Genomic DNA, 11608 nt, shown 5'->3' with positions numbered 1-11608 from the left:
GACCCTGGCGAGGACCTTCCCGGGGGGGGGGGGAGGTGTCGTTCTAACAGCCTCTCCCCGCGCTGAGGCCGGTAGCGCTGCAAGTCCCGGGCTGGTGCAGCCGCCCTTCACCGGGGCTTCTGGCTCTCTCGCTCCGGCAGGCCCCGCACCCAGAAGCTGCTGTTGTGATACAGCAAGTCCCGCGGCTAAATTTAGGGAAAAGAGAGGGGGAAAAAAAAAAAAAACAACACACACAAAAAGAGCGAAGCTGGCTGCAGCGGGCGCCAGGCCAGGCACGACGCGCCCCTGCCCCGCGCTGCCTCGCTCCCCGGAAGGGCAGGCGCCCGCCGCGCCGCCCCCGCCGCCACGATCGCGGCCTTTGCGGCGCTGACTCACGGCGCCGCCTCACGACTCCGGCCTTTCACGCCGCGCGCCGTGAGTCACGCCGCCCGCCCCCGCCGCGGCCGAGGGGCGGGGCGGAGCGGGGCCGGGGGGGGCGGCCGCGCCGCGTACAAAGCGCCGCCGCCGAGGTCACCGCGCCGGCGGCGGCCCGTGCGGGGGAGCGGCATGGAGGGAGCCGGGGCGCTGCTGGCCCGCTGCCCCGGCGGCGGGCTGGGCGTCACCGTCTGCGCCGCCGCCGCCGGGCTGCTGCTCTACCGCATGGCGCGGAGGTAGGGGCCGGGCGGGGCGGGAGGGCGGACAATGGCCGGGCCGGGTGCGGGCCGCGGCGGCGGGGAGGCTCCGCGCGGGGCTCGCCGTGCGCGGTGGCGGAGGGAAGGGGCGGCGGCGGGGAAGGCCGGGGTCGCTGTGGCTTTGTCCCTGTGGTGGTATCCATGAGGCGGGCGTTTAGGGAAGGATCCCGCCGAATTGTCAGCGGCAGCAAAAACTCGCAGGGAAAACGGCTGGATACGTTTTTCCGTATCCGCTGGAACTGCTTCGTCTCTTTGTGCGGCCGCACCGAGCATCAAGGACTTGCTGTGGGAGCTGCGCTTAGGGAACCTGGAGCGTTTCTGTTTCTGGCGGCGCTACTAGCGGTGTTACAGAAATTGCTGAAGGTAGGGGTTTTCCTCTTTTGTTTTCCGGCGTGTTTGAGGCAGGGAGAGAGAGTGTTTTGCTTCTGGAGTTGGTTGATTTGGAGGTGAAGGCATGATTGCAGGGGACCAGTGGGTAGAGGGCCGTAGAAAGAAGAGCGCTGTGTGTGCAGTGCCAAAACTTGGGATGGTTACATGGAAGTCAAAGTTATTAGTTAGTGACCAAATTCTTTGGGCATTTTTTTCTTAATTGCACGGAACATTTCTGACCTTAGAACAAATTTAAACAGGTCAATAGAAAACAAGGTTTGAAAAGCATCGGGAGAGAAGTCAGTATATAGCTTTCATAAAACGAGTAAAGCTTAATTTGACAGGTTTTAATCTGGCATATCTTGAAATTAATGTGGGAACAGATGGAATAAGAGGCACTTTAGACTGTATAACAGAACAGGCTTGAGCAGTCTGCTCGTCTATTGAGTGTTTCTGTTGGAGAAAAAGACGGTCCTGAGGGCTTGTTGTGTCAAGGTTCACTTCAAGTTTATGCTTTGAAATAGAAGCATATTTCTGCATCCACAGCAAAATACTGAAAGCTTATTCTAAAGCATTTTCTGTTTATGTAACCGTGTAAATGGTCAGTGGTATATTAGCCTATATACAAGACTTGGCATTTCTATGGCATATTGAGGGCAGCTAAGAAATACTAGTGGCCCAAAGCTATTTTCAGTGAGGCAGGCAGCGTTTCTTTGACCCAGTTTGAGGGAAGAGATTGGATTTGTTTTGCTTAAGTTCATCAAAAGGTCTCTGGAATGGAAAGCATTTCTTCCCAAGCCCTTGAAAACTGCTGGTGAGCTGTAAACGTTTCAGGAGGTGACCTTGATAATTCTTTGGGGCTACATATTTGTGTTTCTCAATACTATACTAGATGTGATGCTGCCTTTGCCTTTGGTGTTAATGTTATGATACAGCCCTGCTTTGCTCCATTTTCAGCGTGAGTGCGCTTACATATCTAGCAAGATGCCCTTTACCAGCCCCTGTAGGAAGAGAGATAAAACATATCAGAACAACCTAGTTGAAAGTAGTTCTGGAATAACTGTCAATATGTGGAGTTGCACTACGGTAACTGTGCCAGCCAGCTAAGACTGTGCTTTTTGTATCAGGGAGAAAAAAGATTTGATGTCCAGGTATGCACAGGAACTCCTTAAACCTCATGAGTTTGGGCCAGATAGGAAAACTCTGATATGTTTTGTGATCTTTCTTTGAGATCACAGTTTGTCTACTTGTTTGTTACGTATTGTTGGAAGCCTGGTTGCTGAGTTCAGACCACCGGCTGTAGCCATATTTCCTTCTCCTTCTGTGCCCTTCCTGATTGTTAGCTCCTGGCTTATGTCGGTACCGATATAGAATACCCCATGAGAATATCTTTCTTGGGACTTGTTGGGTCAGTGATGGCAGAGGTGGCTCCTTCTACAAGTAAAGTCAAGATAAGCCATTGCTCACTCTGAAAGAGAGCCTGGTAGGAACTCAGGAATTGCTGTGCAGCTAGTTCATTTAGTTGAGAAGCCTGTCACAGAAACAGATGGCAAAAAGAGGCACCTTTTCCAGAGGATCCTGTTCTGATGGCTGGTATTCTCCAGAGAATTGAAAGTTGCTAAAGCTGCAGTTTCACAGAAGACAGCCTTTGAGGGAGTTGAGTTATGACTGTGGATCTGTGTCCCTGCCTAGGTCCACTGGGCACCTTGTTCCCTCTTAAGAGAGCACTAAGTCTGGCTCTTGGGAAAAGATAGTCTGCATTGTAACCTATGACACTGCACTAGAAATCTCGTCTTGTGGCTAAATATTCAACCCTGTCTGCAACTTGCTAGTTCTGAGAAAATGCATCTATGTTATAGTTCGCCTGCTGGAATCTAGACAGCTGTGATGTGTTTTCCTCACATTGGAAAATCTTTGTTGACTAGTGATGGACATGGTCACAACTTGGAATTATAGCAGCTCGATGAGCTGCCACCCAGGAGCTTCCTAAACTGTGAGCTGAACATGGTACTGGGTCCGTTGAGCACCTCTTAACTCAGTCATGCTGACCATACTGTGCTCTGGGTTTGCTCTGTACCTTGGAGCTTTGGCAGCTTGGTTATGTTAAACTGCCATCACATCTTGTTATGATCAAAACTGATCTGTGCAAAACAGCTAGTCTTCCTAGAGTGTTTTTTCTTCAGATTTGCTGGCATAGCCATTTGTATAATTGCTTTGTAAGGCAGTTGTGTCAGAAGAAGTGTTGCTTTAAATAAGAAGAGGAGTGTTGCTTTAAATACTCCTGATGGAGAATTGTTTTTTCTTTTAATCTTTGGCAGAGGATGAGGGTAACCCAGAGAAAAACTGCACATCCACCTATGGCTTCTTTTAGGAATACGGAAGACCAAACATCTTCATCTTCTGGCAGTAAAGGGAGGGGAGAATAGATGTAAATAATAATAAACTGGATTTCGAAGTATTTTTGTCAGATAACTGATTTGACCTGCACTTGTCACTGAGACTGTTCTAGTAATATGTTAAAAGTGTAGACTTAAGCGTGACCTTAAATGTATGTATAAATGGGGAATAGTGGCGAGTGTTGGGAGTTGGAAGGAACATAAATTCCTTCTTATGTTACGTGAGACACAAACTAGTTGCTAAGCAGTGTTTGTTAGTGGGTATACCTGCAGTCTGATTTTTGCAAGCGCTGTGTACAGGACAGAAAGCTCGTTAGCAAGGTAAAGGAGTCTGATAGCCTCTCACAAAGGAACGTTTTGTCGTACTGTCTGAGCAGTATCAGCCATTTAGATGTTGATCTCATAACTTGAGTTTACTCTACGTGTGTCCCCCAGTGTCATCCTAAGCAAAGATCTACATGCAAAACGATTTGTCCAAACCTGGGATCTTTTTCTATCTTGTTATGGTGTGTAGACCACATACTGAGTTAGCACAGCAAGTCAGCTTTTAATGGAATCTCTCTACGCCGTAAGTAATTCAATCAATTCTTGCTGCTCAGGTTTTATTTTTGCAGCATGATTCTTTGTCCAGTGAAGCTAATTCAACATAATGCAGTGTTAGATTATAAACTCCTTAAGGATGATTTGCCTAATGTTTTGCAAGGGATTGAGCACATGGTAAATGCTTATATGAATTTTGCATTGTCTGTCTTCTCATAACAGAATGTCTGACTTCAGAAGCAATGTGTGCTCTAGCTTGCTATGTTCAGCTGCTGCCTGAATTCAGTCAAGAGTCAAGGTATATATAGTTCCAAAGTCATTAAATCCGTATTTGAGAGTCTTTCCAAATGCAGTACTTGTTTTTTGTTTGTAAAGTCCTGCCCAATTACTGGAAAATTAGCACCCTACGTATGTGTTCTTGCCTCAAAGGACCTTTTTTTTCCCTCTTCCTTTTCATCCAGCCAGTTGGGAAATTCTGGGGTTTTTTTGCACCTATTCTGTGACAACAGATTATAGGTTCACGAAAGGAAGGGTTATTGCTTTTTATCCTAAATAATCTAGGACTCTCACAATTTCTTTTGCATACATTGTGAGAGTGAAGGGCTGCTATTTAACCGTTGGTAGCATTTCCTCAGCCTCAAGAGTGAGAAATAAAATTCTGTTTGGAAAAGATGGAAAGGTCTCAAGTATACTAAGCATTTAGTCTCTGATATTAGCAAGTCCTCAGGCAGAGTTTGGCGTTGATTCTTTTTGTGCTTCATAGCATGCATGCTTTGCTCATTTTTTAGCCTGTGATTTCCACTTCTATATTATCCTTGAAATCAGTGCTTCTACCTACCTATTCTGTCATGTCATGGAAGTTCGAGACTGGTGGTAGGGAGAGACTGAAGTGTGGCATGTCTTATTTCCATGGGTGCCAGAGGACGGTGCCACAGTGGCAGGAAGGTGGGATTGTAGCACTTCCTATGGTACCAGGGACCGGTGCAATAACCTACATCAAAGGATGGATTTTAGGTTGTGCTTGCTGTTGAAATCTATGCTCAAGGTGCAGCAGGATTTGTATTTTGGTCATTAACATGCTGAAGCCTATGAATTATTTTTTCATAGCTTTTGCACCTATGATAGTGAGATGAAACTAGCACCGACAGGTGTTGCTGTCCATCCATCATACGGCTGTTTTGTCCTGTGGTTTGCTTGGCTTTTGGGACAGTAGTGGCTTATGGATAACTTGGACTAGGGACCTAGATTTCTGTCTGGTTTAAACTTTTTTTTTTTGCCTGTCAGTTTCAATGGTGGTATTTTTAACTCGGATCACTTACTGTTTTGAGCCTCCTTGGCAATGAACAAAGTTGAGCAGTGAATATTCATTTGAAGAGGAGTGTGGGTGTATGCATCTATTTTGAGATGAGAATGTGTCACCCTAGTAGCTCCAGCCATTTTCTTTCAGCATCTGGCAGGGAATCCTCTGTGCACTCTGGCTTTTTAGGCTTCTTTCTGGTGCTTCGTTTCAAGCTTATCCTCGTCATTGGTACTTAAACAGAAGGCGCAAGCATCACTTGAGGGTTTGACATATTATGAACCAAGTTTCAAGACATGGTCTATGGAAATGGGAGGGGGAAAGAATATTAATTGTAGGCATCAAGCTACAAAGGTGATGGCCGAGAGAGAAGCCAGCTTAAGTAACGGGAGAACCACCTGCCTGTTTGGTTGCAGGCTGCCAGACAACATTTCTACAGCACTCAGAAGATGTTTCGCTACAGAATGTTGTAGCAGCAGAGAAGGTTTCCTAGAGCAGGAAGAAGAGAAGTTGCTCTCAACTGGTGAGCACTTTGGCTGCTGTTACTTGCTTTTCCAGGCTTTCAGTGAGCCTCTCTGCTCAGTTGCTTTCCCTGCTGCTTTAGAAGCTGTCCAGCCCGAGGCACGCTGGTAACTTGGTGGAGTTAGGCAGCAAATAGGGCTGGTGGCAGCTGGGTCCACCTGTCTGCATAGCTGCCATAGCGGGTCCCTGCCTGGGCTTTGCCTGAACAGCTGCCCTCCGTGGAGGTTTGACTGGGACTGGTTCTGATAAACCCAGACAGCTAGGCTGTGTTCCCTTGACCTGCCAGGAAGCTGCTTTGTGGGTATCATACCAAGTTTCAAGACAAGTGGAGACCTTCTTCAGCAGGCAGGCTCAGTGTGCCCTTGAAGTTCTTTGCTTAAACATCTGTCACCACCTGTTGCAATGGGGCCACACCACAGCTGTCTCTCTTGTAGTGGCTGTTATTTTAAAAGGATTGTTTTAGAAAACAAGGGGCTTATGGATCCAGGTCATTAGTCTTTGTCTCTTCAGTTCCAGTGCATAAAAACTGAGGAAGACATGTTGATGATTCCTCGGTTCCTTCTTATGTATCCTAAAGCTGTGAAGAAACAGCTATTTACAGTGCCTGAAACTTAGGTTTCTGAGTACTGTCATATGCAGTTCTTGTGGATCTTAACTTCTGTTTCTCTGTGTATTAAGCAGCAACTCCACTGCACCTTCCTCATATACTAATGCTGCTGGTTATGGAGAGGACTCGCACCTCCAAATATGCCTCTGAAAAACAGTGAAGTGGGTTATTCTCAAGGTTGTTATTAAAGTTCTGGCATATCCGTGGTACTAGCACAAAGAGATATGAGCATCGGGCAGAAATTTATTTCTACTTTAGTAGTCCAGCTTTTCATTGCTAAAATGGCTACTCTGAGTCATAGCGTTAAACAAACTGAGTGGGAAGATTGATTTTAATTCCAGCTTCCCTTGCATTTCCCTGTTTGAAAGCCATTGCTTTCCTCTACGTCAGCTGAATTCAGTGTTGATGCCTGACACGTTTCCTTTGCTAACAGGAAGAAGCCCACGCATGTGACTGTGAACTGCTGGTTCTGCAATCAGGACACGGTAGTGCCATATGGGAATCGCAACTGCTGGGATTGCCCCAACTGTGAACAGTACAATGGATTCCAAGAGGTACTGTGAGAAATTGCTCAAAGGGTGGCTGGGAAGGTGCATGCCCTGTGGAGCAGTGCTTGTGGGAAAACCCTGCTCCTCGTTTAAGATGATACAGGCGCAGTGCAGGTGAATATCCAGCAGTTTGACAGCTGGCAGATCTGTGCTGAGCACCTGTGAACTCAGCAACTCATGACTTTATCAAATTTGAGAATCTAGTGTACAGGGATGTGCTGGTGTAGAATGATAAAGACAAATTTTCCTCTCTTGCTTCAAAGGGCAAAAAGGACCTTGACATTTTCACCAGTATATCTTAAGAATCTCTTTTTTTAATATATGGAACAATTATTCGGTTTTGTGTTTTGGAACAGCTGAATTGCTTTACTTAGGGTGTTAAATAACAAAGCCTGTCTTAAGCCAAAATCCACCACCAACTGCTTGCAATGGGGGTATAAAACAATGGGATGGGGGAATTTGAAGCATTTTGTCTCTTTTTTTACTTATTTCTTTTGTTATATGGGTGAATGCTTGAAGTGCAGAGCTCCTGACGGAGTTTAGGGAATCTTGTTATCAACTAGAGCATACCTAGCTTTGATTTTATGATCTCATGTTTGCTTTCCCTCCTGCCTCCCTTTTTGCTTTTTGTCAGAATGGAGACTACAACAAGCCCATTCCTGCTCAGTACATGGAACACCTTAACCATGTTGTGTCAGGTGCTACGACTTTCTGTGATCCTACCAAACCGCAACAGTGGGTGAGCAGCCAAATTCTGCTTTGCAAGAAATGCAACAACCACCAAACCACGAAGATCAAACAGCTGGCTTCATTCTCACCAAGGGAGGAGGTAAGTGTTTGTTAGGGCCTGGCATCACAGGAGAATGTTTGTCCAAGGCATTCCCATGCATGTATCTGCTATTCCTGCTCTGTTTAATTCCATGCTGCAACCTAGTAAGCAGGAGAGAGAGGAGTTTTTCAGTGTGCTAGGTAATGATGCTCCGGTAGTCTTCAGAAGCAATATGTGGCACTCCAGGGCAGAGAACAGTACTAATTAGTGTTGCAAATTTACCTAATCCTACTCCAAAGCCAAAATGTAGCGCCCTGTTCTAGGTGGACACTGGAAGTTGCAGCTTGAGCCAAAACCAAGCATGCACATTGCTGAGATCAGCTTACAACTCCAGTACTTAGCATTGACCCAGCTGAGCTTGCAGGATCTGGTAGGCACAACAGCCCAGTAGTCACCTTGAAGCCTCAATAGATTTTGTTTTCCCTGAGGCCTTGGCTGTGCTGCTCTGCTTTTACTAGTGGAGTGGGAGAGGAATCCTGTGCAGCCACATCATCTCCCTGGTTAGGCATTTGTGCCTAGGAGGGCAAAGGGATATTACAGTTACAGCAGCAGGATTTCCTGCTGAGCAACTTCTTGGCCTTCCCATTACTTAATATGCACAGAGGGTAGGATCGTGGGGTTTCTCCTTCACAGTTTTATGGCTCCCAAAGTTTCATGCAGAGAATTTAGTGCTGCACTCCTTAGCTTTCAACCATGGTCAAGCCTTGGGGTTATAAGATTGTGCTATAGTGAGATGTGTTCTTCTGGGTTGCCCAATCCAGTCTGCTTTGTGTGATTGTAATGAGTTTAATCAGGATGACTCCCAGGGAACAGATTTAAATTTGATCATGCTTAATGAGAACATTTTCAGCCGATTCCCTTTTCTCAGCTTTACCCTGCCTCTTGCCAGCCCTATCCACTTGCTCAAATAATGCCAGCCTTTGGCCCCTTTTTAGGCATTCAGTGAACTGCAGTGTCTGTGCCTGCTAAGAAACATGGGACTGTGTCATCCAACACAGTTACATATGTGTGTCAGCGACAGCAGTGGCCTCTCTGAGCTTTGCTGGCCTCTGCAGTAAGGGCTGAGCCTGCTGCTAGTACTCTCTCCCATGTGATTCCGTCTCGATTCCGGCAGATGGAGCCTATGGAACTGCGGCAGCAAGCCCTCGGGCAGCTACAGTGCATCTTTCCATTTCCCTCTCCCAAAGAAGCTGTATGCTTTCAGCTGTATGCTTTTGGAATAGGGATTTTGATAGAGGCTGGAAGTGGAGATGGAAGAGCCCTGGAAGCCGCTGTGATGTGATGTGTCCGCTGTAGTGACGCTGAAAAATGGACCTTTGGCCCTACTCACTGACTGTTTTTACAAGTGCTATTAATGATTTATGGAGCTCATCTCACCAGGACCTTCAGACTGACAACCTTCGAGTCTGGGGCTGAGTTTTTGAAGGAGCTTGTCTCTCCTTTTTCCGGCACAGTAGTGTGAAGGGGAAACAGATCTTTTGTGTCCTCTCACTTGAGGAGGGGAAGAGCAAGTCTAGTTTTTGTCTCATCTTCTGTGTTGAGTTCATACGGTCTCAACAAAGAGAGCAAAATTGGGCCATAGGAATTCAACATCCTGAAATTGGGCCACAGCAGCCTTCTCCAAGGACTCTTCTGTCTCTTCTGGGGCATGGAGGTTGCATCAGCTGTATGTGAAGCTGGTTGTATGGCTGGCTCCAGCTTATTTGCTGTTCAGGCATGGCTTCAGGGTGCTGTTCCTCTGGAGACTGGAAGCACGTCTTGCTTGCATGTCAGTAGCAAGCATGATAACTGGTGAGGGACCTGCAGTTCTCGCCTACATTTTCTCTCCTGTTCTCTCACCAGGGCAAGTATGATGAAGAGATTGAGGTGTATAAGCATCATCTGGAGCAGACCTACAAGCTGTGCCGTCCATGCCAGGCTGCTGTGGAATATTACATAAAACACCAGAATCGGCAGCTCCGGGCGCTGCTGCTCAGCCACCATTTCAAACGCCGTGAGACAGACAAGACCTATCCTCAGGTACATGGGGGGAGAGGTGAAGGCGTTTGGAGGGAAGTGCAGAGAACTAGGTACCTCTGCACCTGGGTTTGCTGCTGGGAGACGAGAGCAACAGCCTTGGGGCGCGCTAACTCTGGGAGAAGTTTAGAAGAGCACAGGACAGTTGCTACAGATGCTCTTGAGGTTTTCCTCTTGCTGGTGTCATTCAGTGCAATTGCCAAAAGGTAAGTCTAATGTCATAAGAACAGAGTGGAAGGAAAATAGCAGGACAGGCAGAAAAGGGCAAGTGGGGAAGCCAATTCATGAGTGCAGGTAACTACAGAATATAGGGGGGAAAAAAAGAAGTAAGAATGATGGGAAGTGAATTATGACCTTCTCTTTGCCTCACTGCCCTGCCTGACCTTAGCTTCTACTCAGAACTCTGCTGTTGCTCTTTGCTAGTCTACAACATCCCATGTGGTGTTGGCCCAGTACAGACTTAAAAAGACTTGAGCAAAACCATCCAGTAAACCATACAGTCTGGAAGTGTTTCATAAAGCACCATTTCAAAACCTTATCACAGTTCGTTCAGCTTCTGACAACGTGTTTCTCTGTTCCTCTGCAGAATTTATGTTCATCCTCCTCTTCTGCTTCCATAACCACACCAGCTCAGGTGATATTTCTGCGGTTCTTGGCCTTTCTCAGCTGCGCGTTCCTGGTTCTGATGGCCTTGTATGGGTCAGGCGACCCCTTCTCACTCAGTGCAGCAGTCCCTGCTCCTGTCTCATCTGGTCCAGCATCTATTCAGAACAGGACTGGTACAAGCTCGCTTGCAGACTTGGAAAATGATACTTCCGTGACGGTGGCAGGCTGGCGGGAGCTGCTCCACCTGCTCCCAGAACAGATGGTGGAGAACCTGAGTGTCGCATGGGCTTACGGGAAGAATCACCAGATGGCAGTCGCTGTCCTTGGGCTGTTCACCTGCCTGTTGGCCATGTTCTTAGCTGGTCGGATCAGGTGGGTGTGCTCTTTTCTTCGGTTTCACTTAAAGGAAAACTGCGTTATGTTGGCGGTCGTTCGCCCTGTCTGGACTCAGCGAGCGGAGGGTGAACATTTGCCAGAATGGCACACATGGTACTGAGTGGCACAGTTGTCCTTGCTAGTCTTTGGGTTGCCAGCTGGCTGGGTGGAGACAGCAGAGCTTACTTTGGGTCTGTGCCTTGGTTCATTCAATTTGAGATTGAATTACTGTGAATGAAAAGCTCCTTATGCTGTAATCTGGTAGAGGATGGACCTGATCTGTTCAGGTACTCACTGCAGCAGTGGGAAGGGCTGCAGATGATATAACCATAGTAAGAGGTAGTACATAACCTCCTCAGCCTGTGTACTTCCCCACCTTTTCCCCACCTTCCCTCTCCTTCCTCAGGACCAAGGACCAACATCCATTGATATTTAATCTCTTACCTCGTGTCTTGTTTGGTTTCTTTTTGGCATTGCAGGCTCCGGAGAATTGATGCGTTTGCTTCAGTCTTGTGGTTCGTAGTGATGAGTCTGCATTTAGCTGAGAGTTACCTGAAGACGGAAACGCCCAACTGGCTAGACACAGCCAAATTTGGTACCACATCCTTGTGCTGCTTGGTGGGCTTCACCGCAGCAGTGGCCACGCGGAAATCAACGGGCCATCGGAGATACCGGCCCCGAAGGTCAGAGCCAGAGCAGTGACGCTGGGGGAAGGAGGAAAAAAAGCCTTGTGAACTCTTTGCGACTGGTGCTTCTCTCTCCTCTTTTTATTTTCTCTTCCTCTTTTTCTTTTTCCTTTTTTTTTTTTAATTGGATAAACAGTGAAGATCTT

The 11608-nt window shown here is 47.2% G+C and overlaps 1 protein-coding gene across 2 annotated transcripts in view; it reads left to right on the top strand.

The window, feature by feature from the left end:
- Window positions 1-537: 537 nt before the first annotated feature.
- TMEM201 (transmembrane protein 201) overlaps window positions 538-11608 on the top strand; it is a 28971-nt gene continuing 17900 nt past the window's right edge. Inside the window, exons 1-6 of one of the 2 annotated variants that reach the window (XM_086625629.1) lie at window positions 538-650; window positions 6836-6956; window positions 7585-7779; window positions 9622-9798; window positions 10382-10773; window positions 11256-11459. In XM_086625629.1, the coding sequence (XP_086481755.1) occupies window positions 547-650; window positions 6836-6956; window positions 7585-7779; window positions 9622-9798; window positions 10382-10773; window positions 11256-11459 (1193 nt within the window). In that variant the 5' untranslated portion in view covers window positions 538-546. The remainder of the gene's footprint in view (window positions 651-6835; window positions 6957-7584; window positions 7780-9621; window positions 9799-10381; window positions 10774-11255; window positions 11460-11608) is intronic. The other variant, XM_086625628.1, reaches the window with a different exon arrangement.

This window comes from Tauraco erythrolophus, chromosome 23 (genome assembly GCF_009769465.1).
Source record: "Tauraco erythrolophus isolate bTauEry1 chromosome 23, bTauEry1.pri, whole genome shotgun sequence".
Lineage (NCBI taxonomy): Eukaryota > Metazoa > Chordata > Aves > Musophagiformes > Musophagidae > Tauraco > Tauraco erythrolophus.
This window is presented reverse-complemented; position numbering and strand designations above follow the sequence as displayed.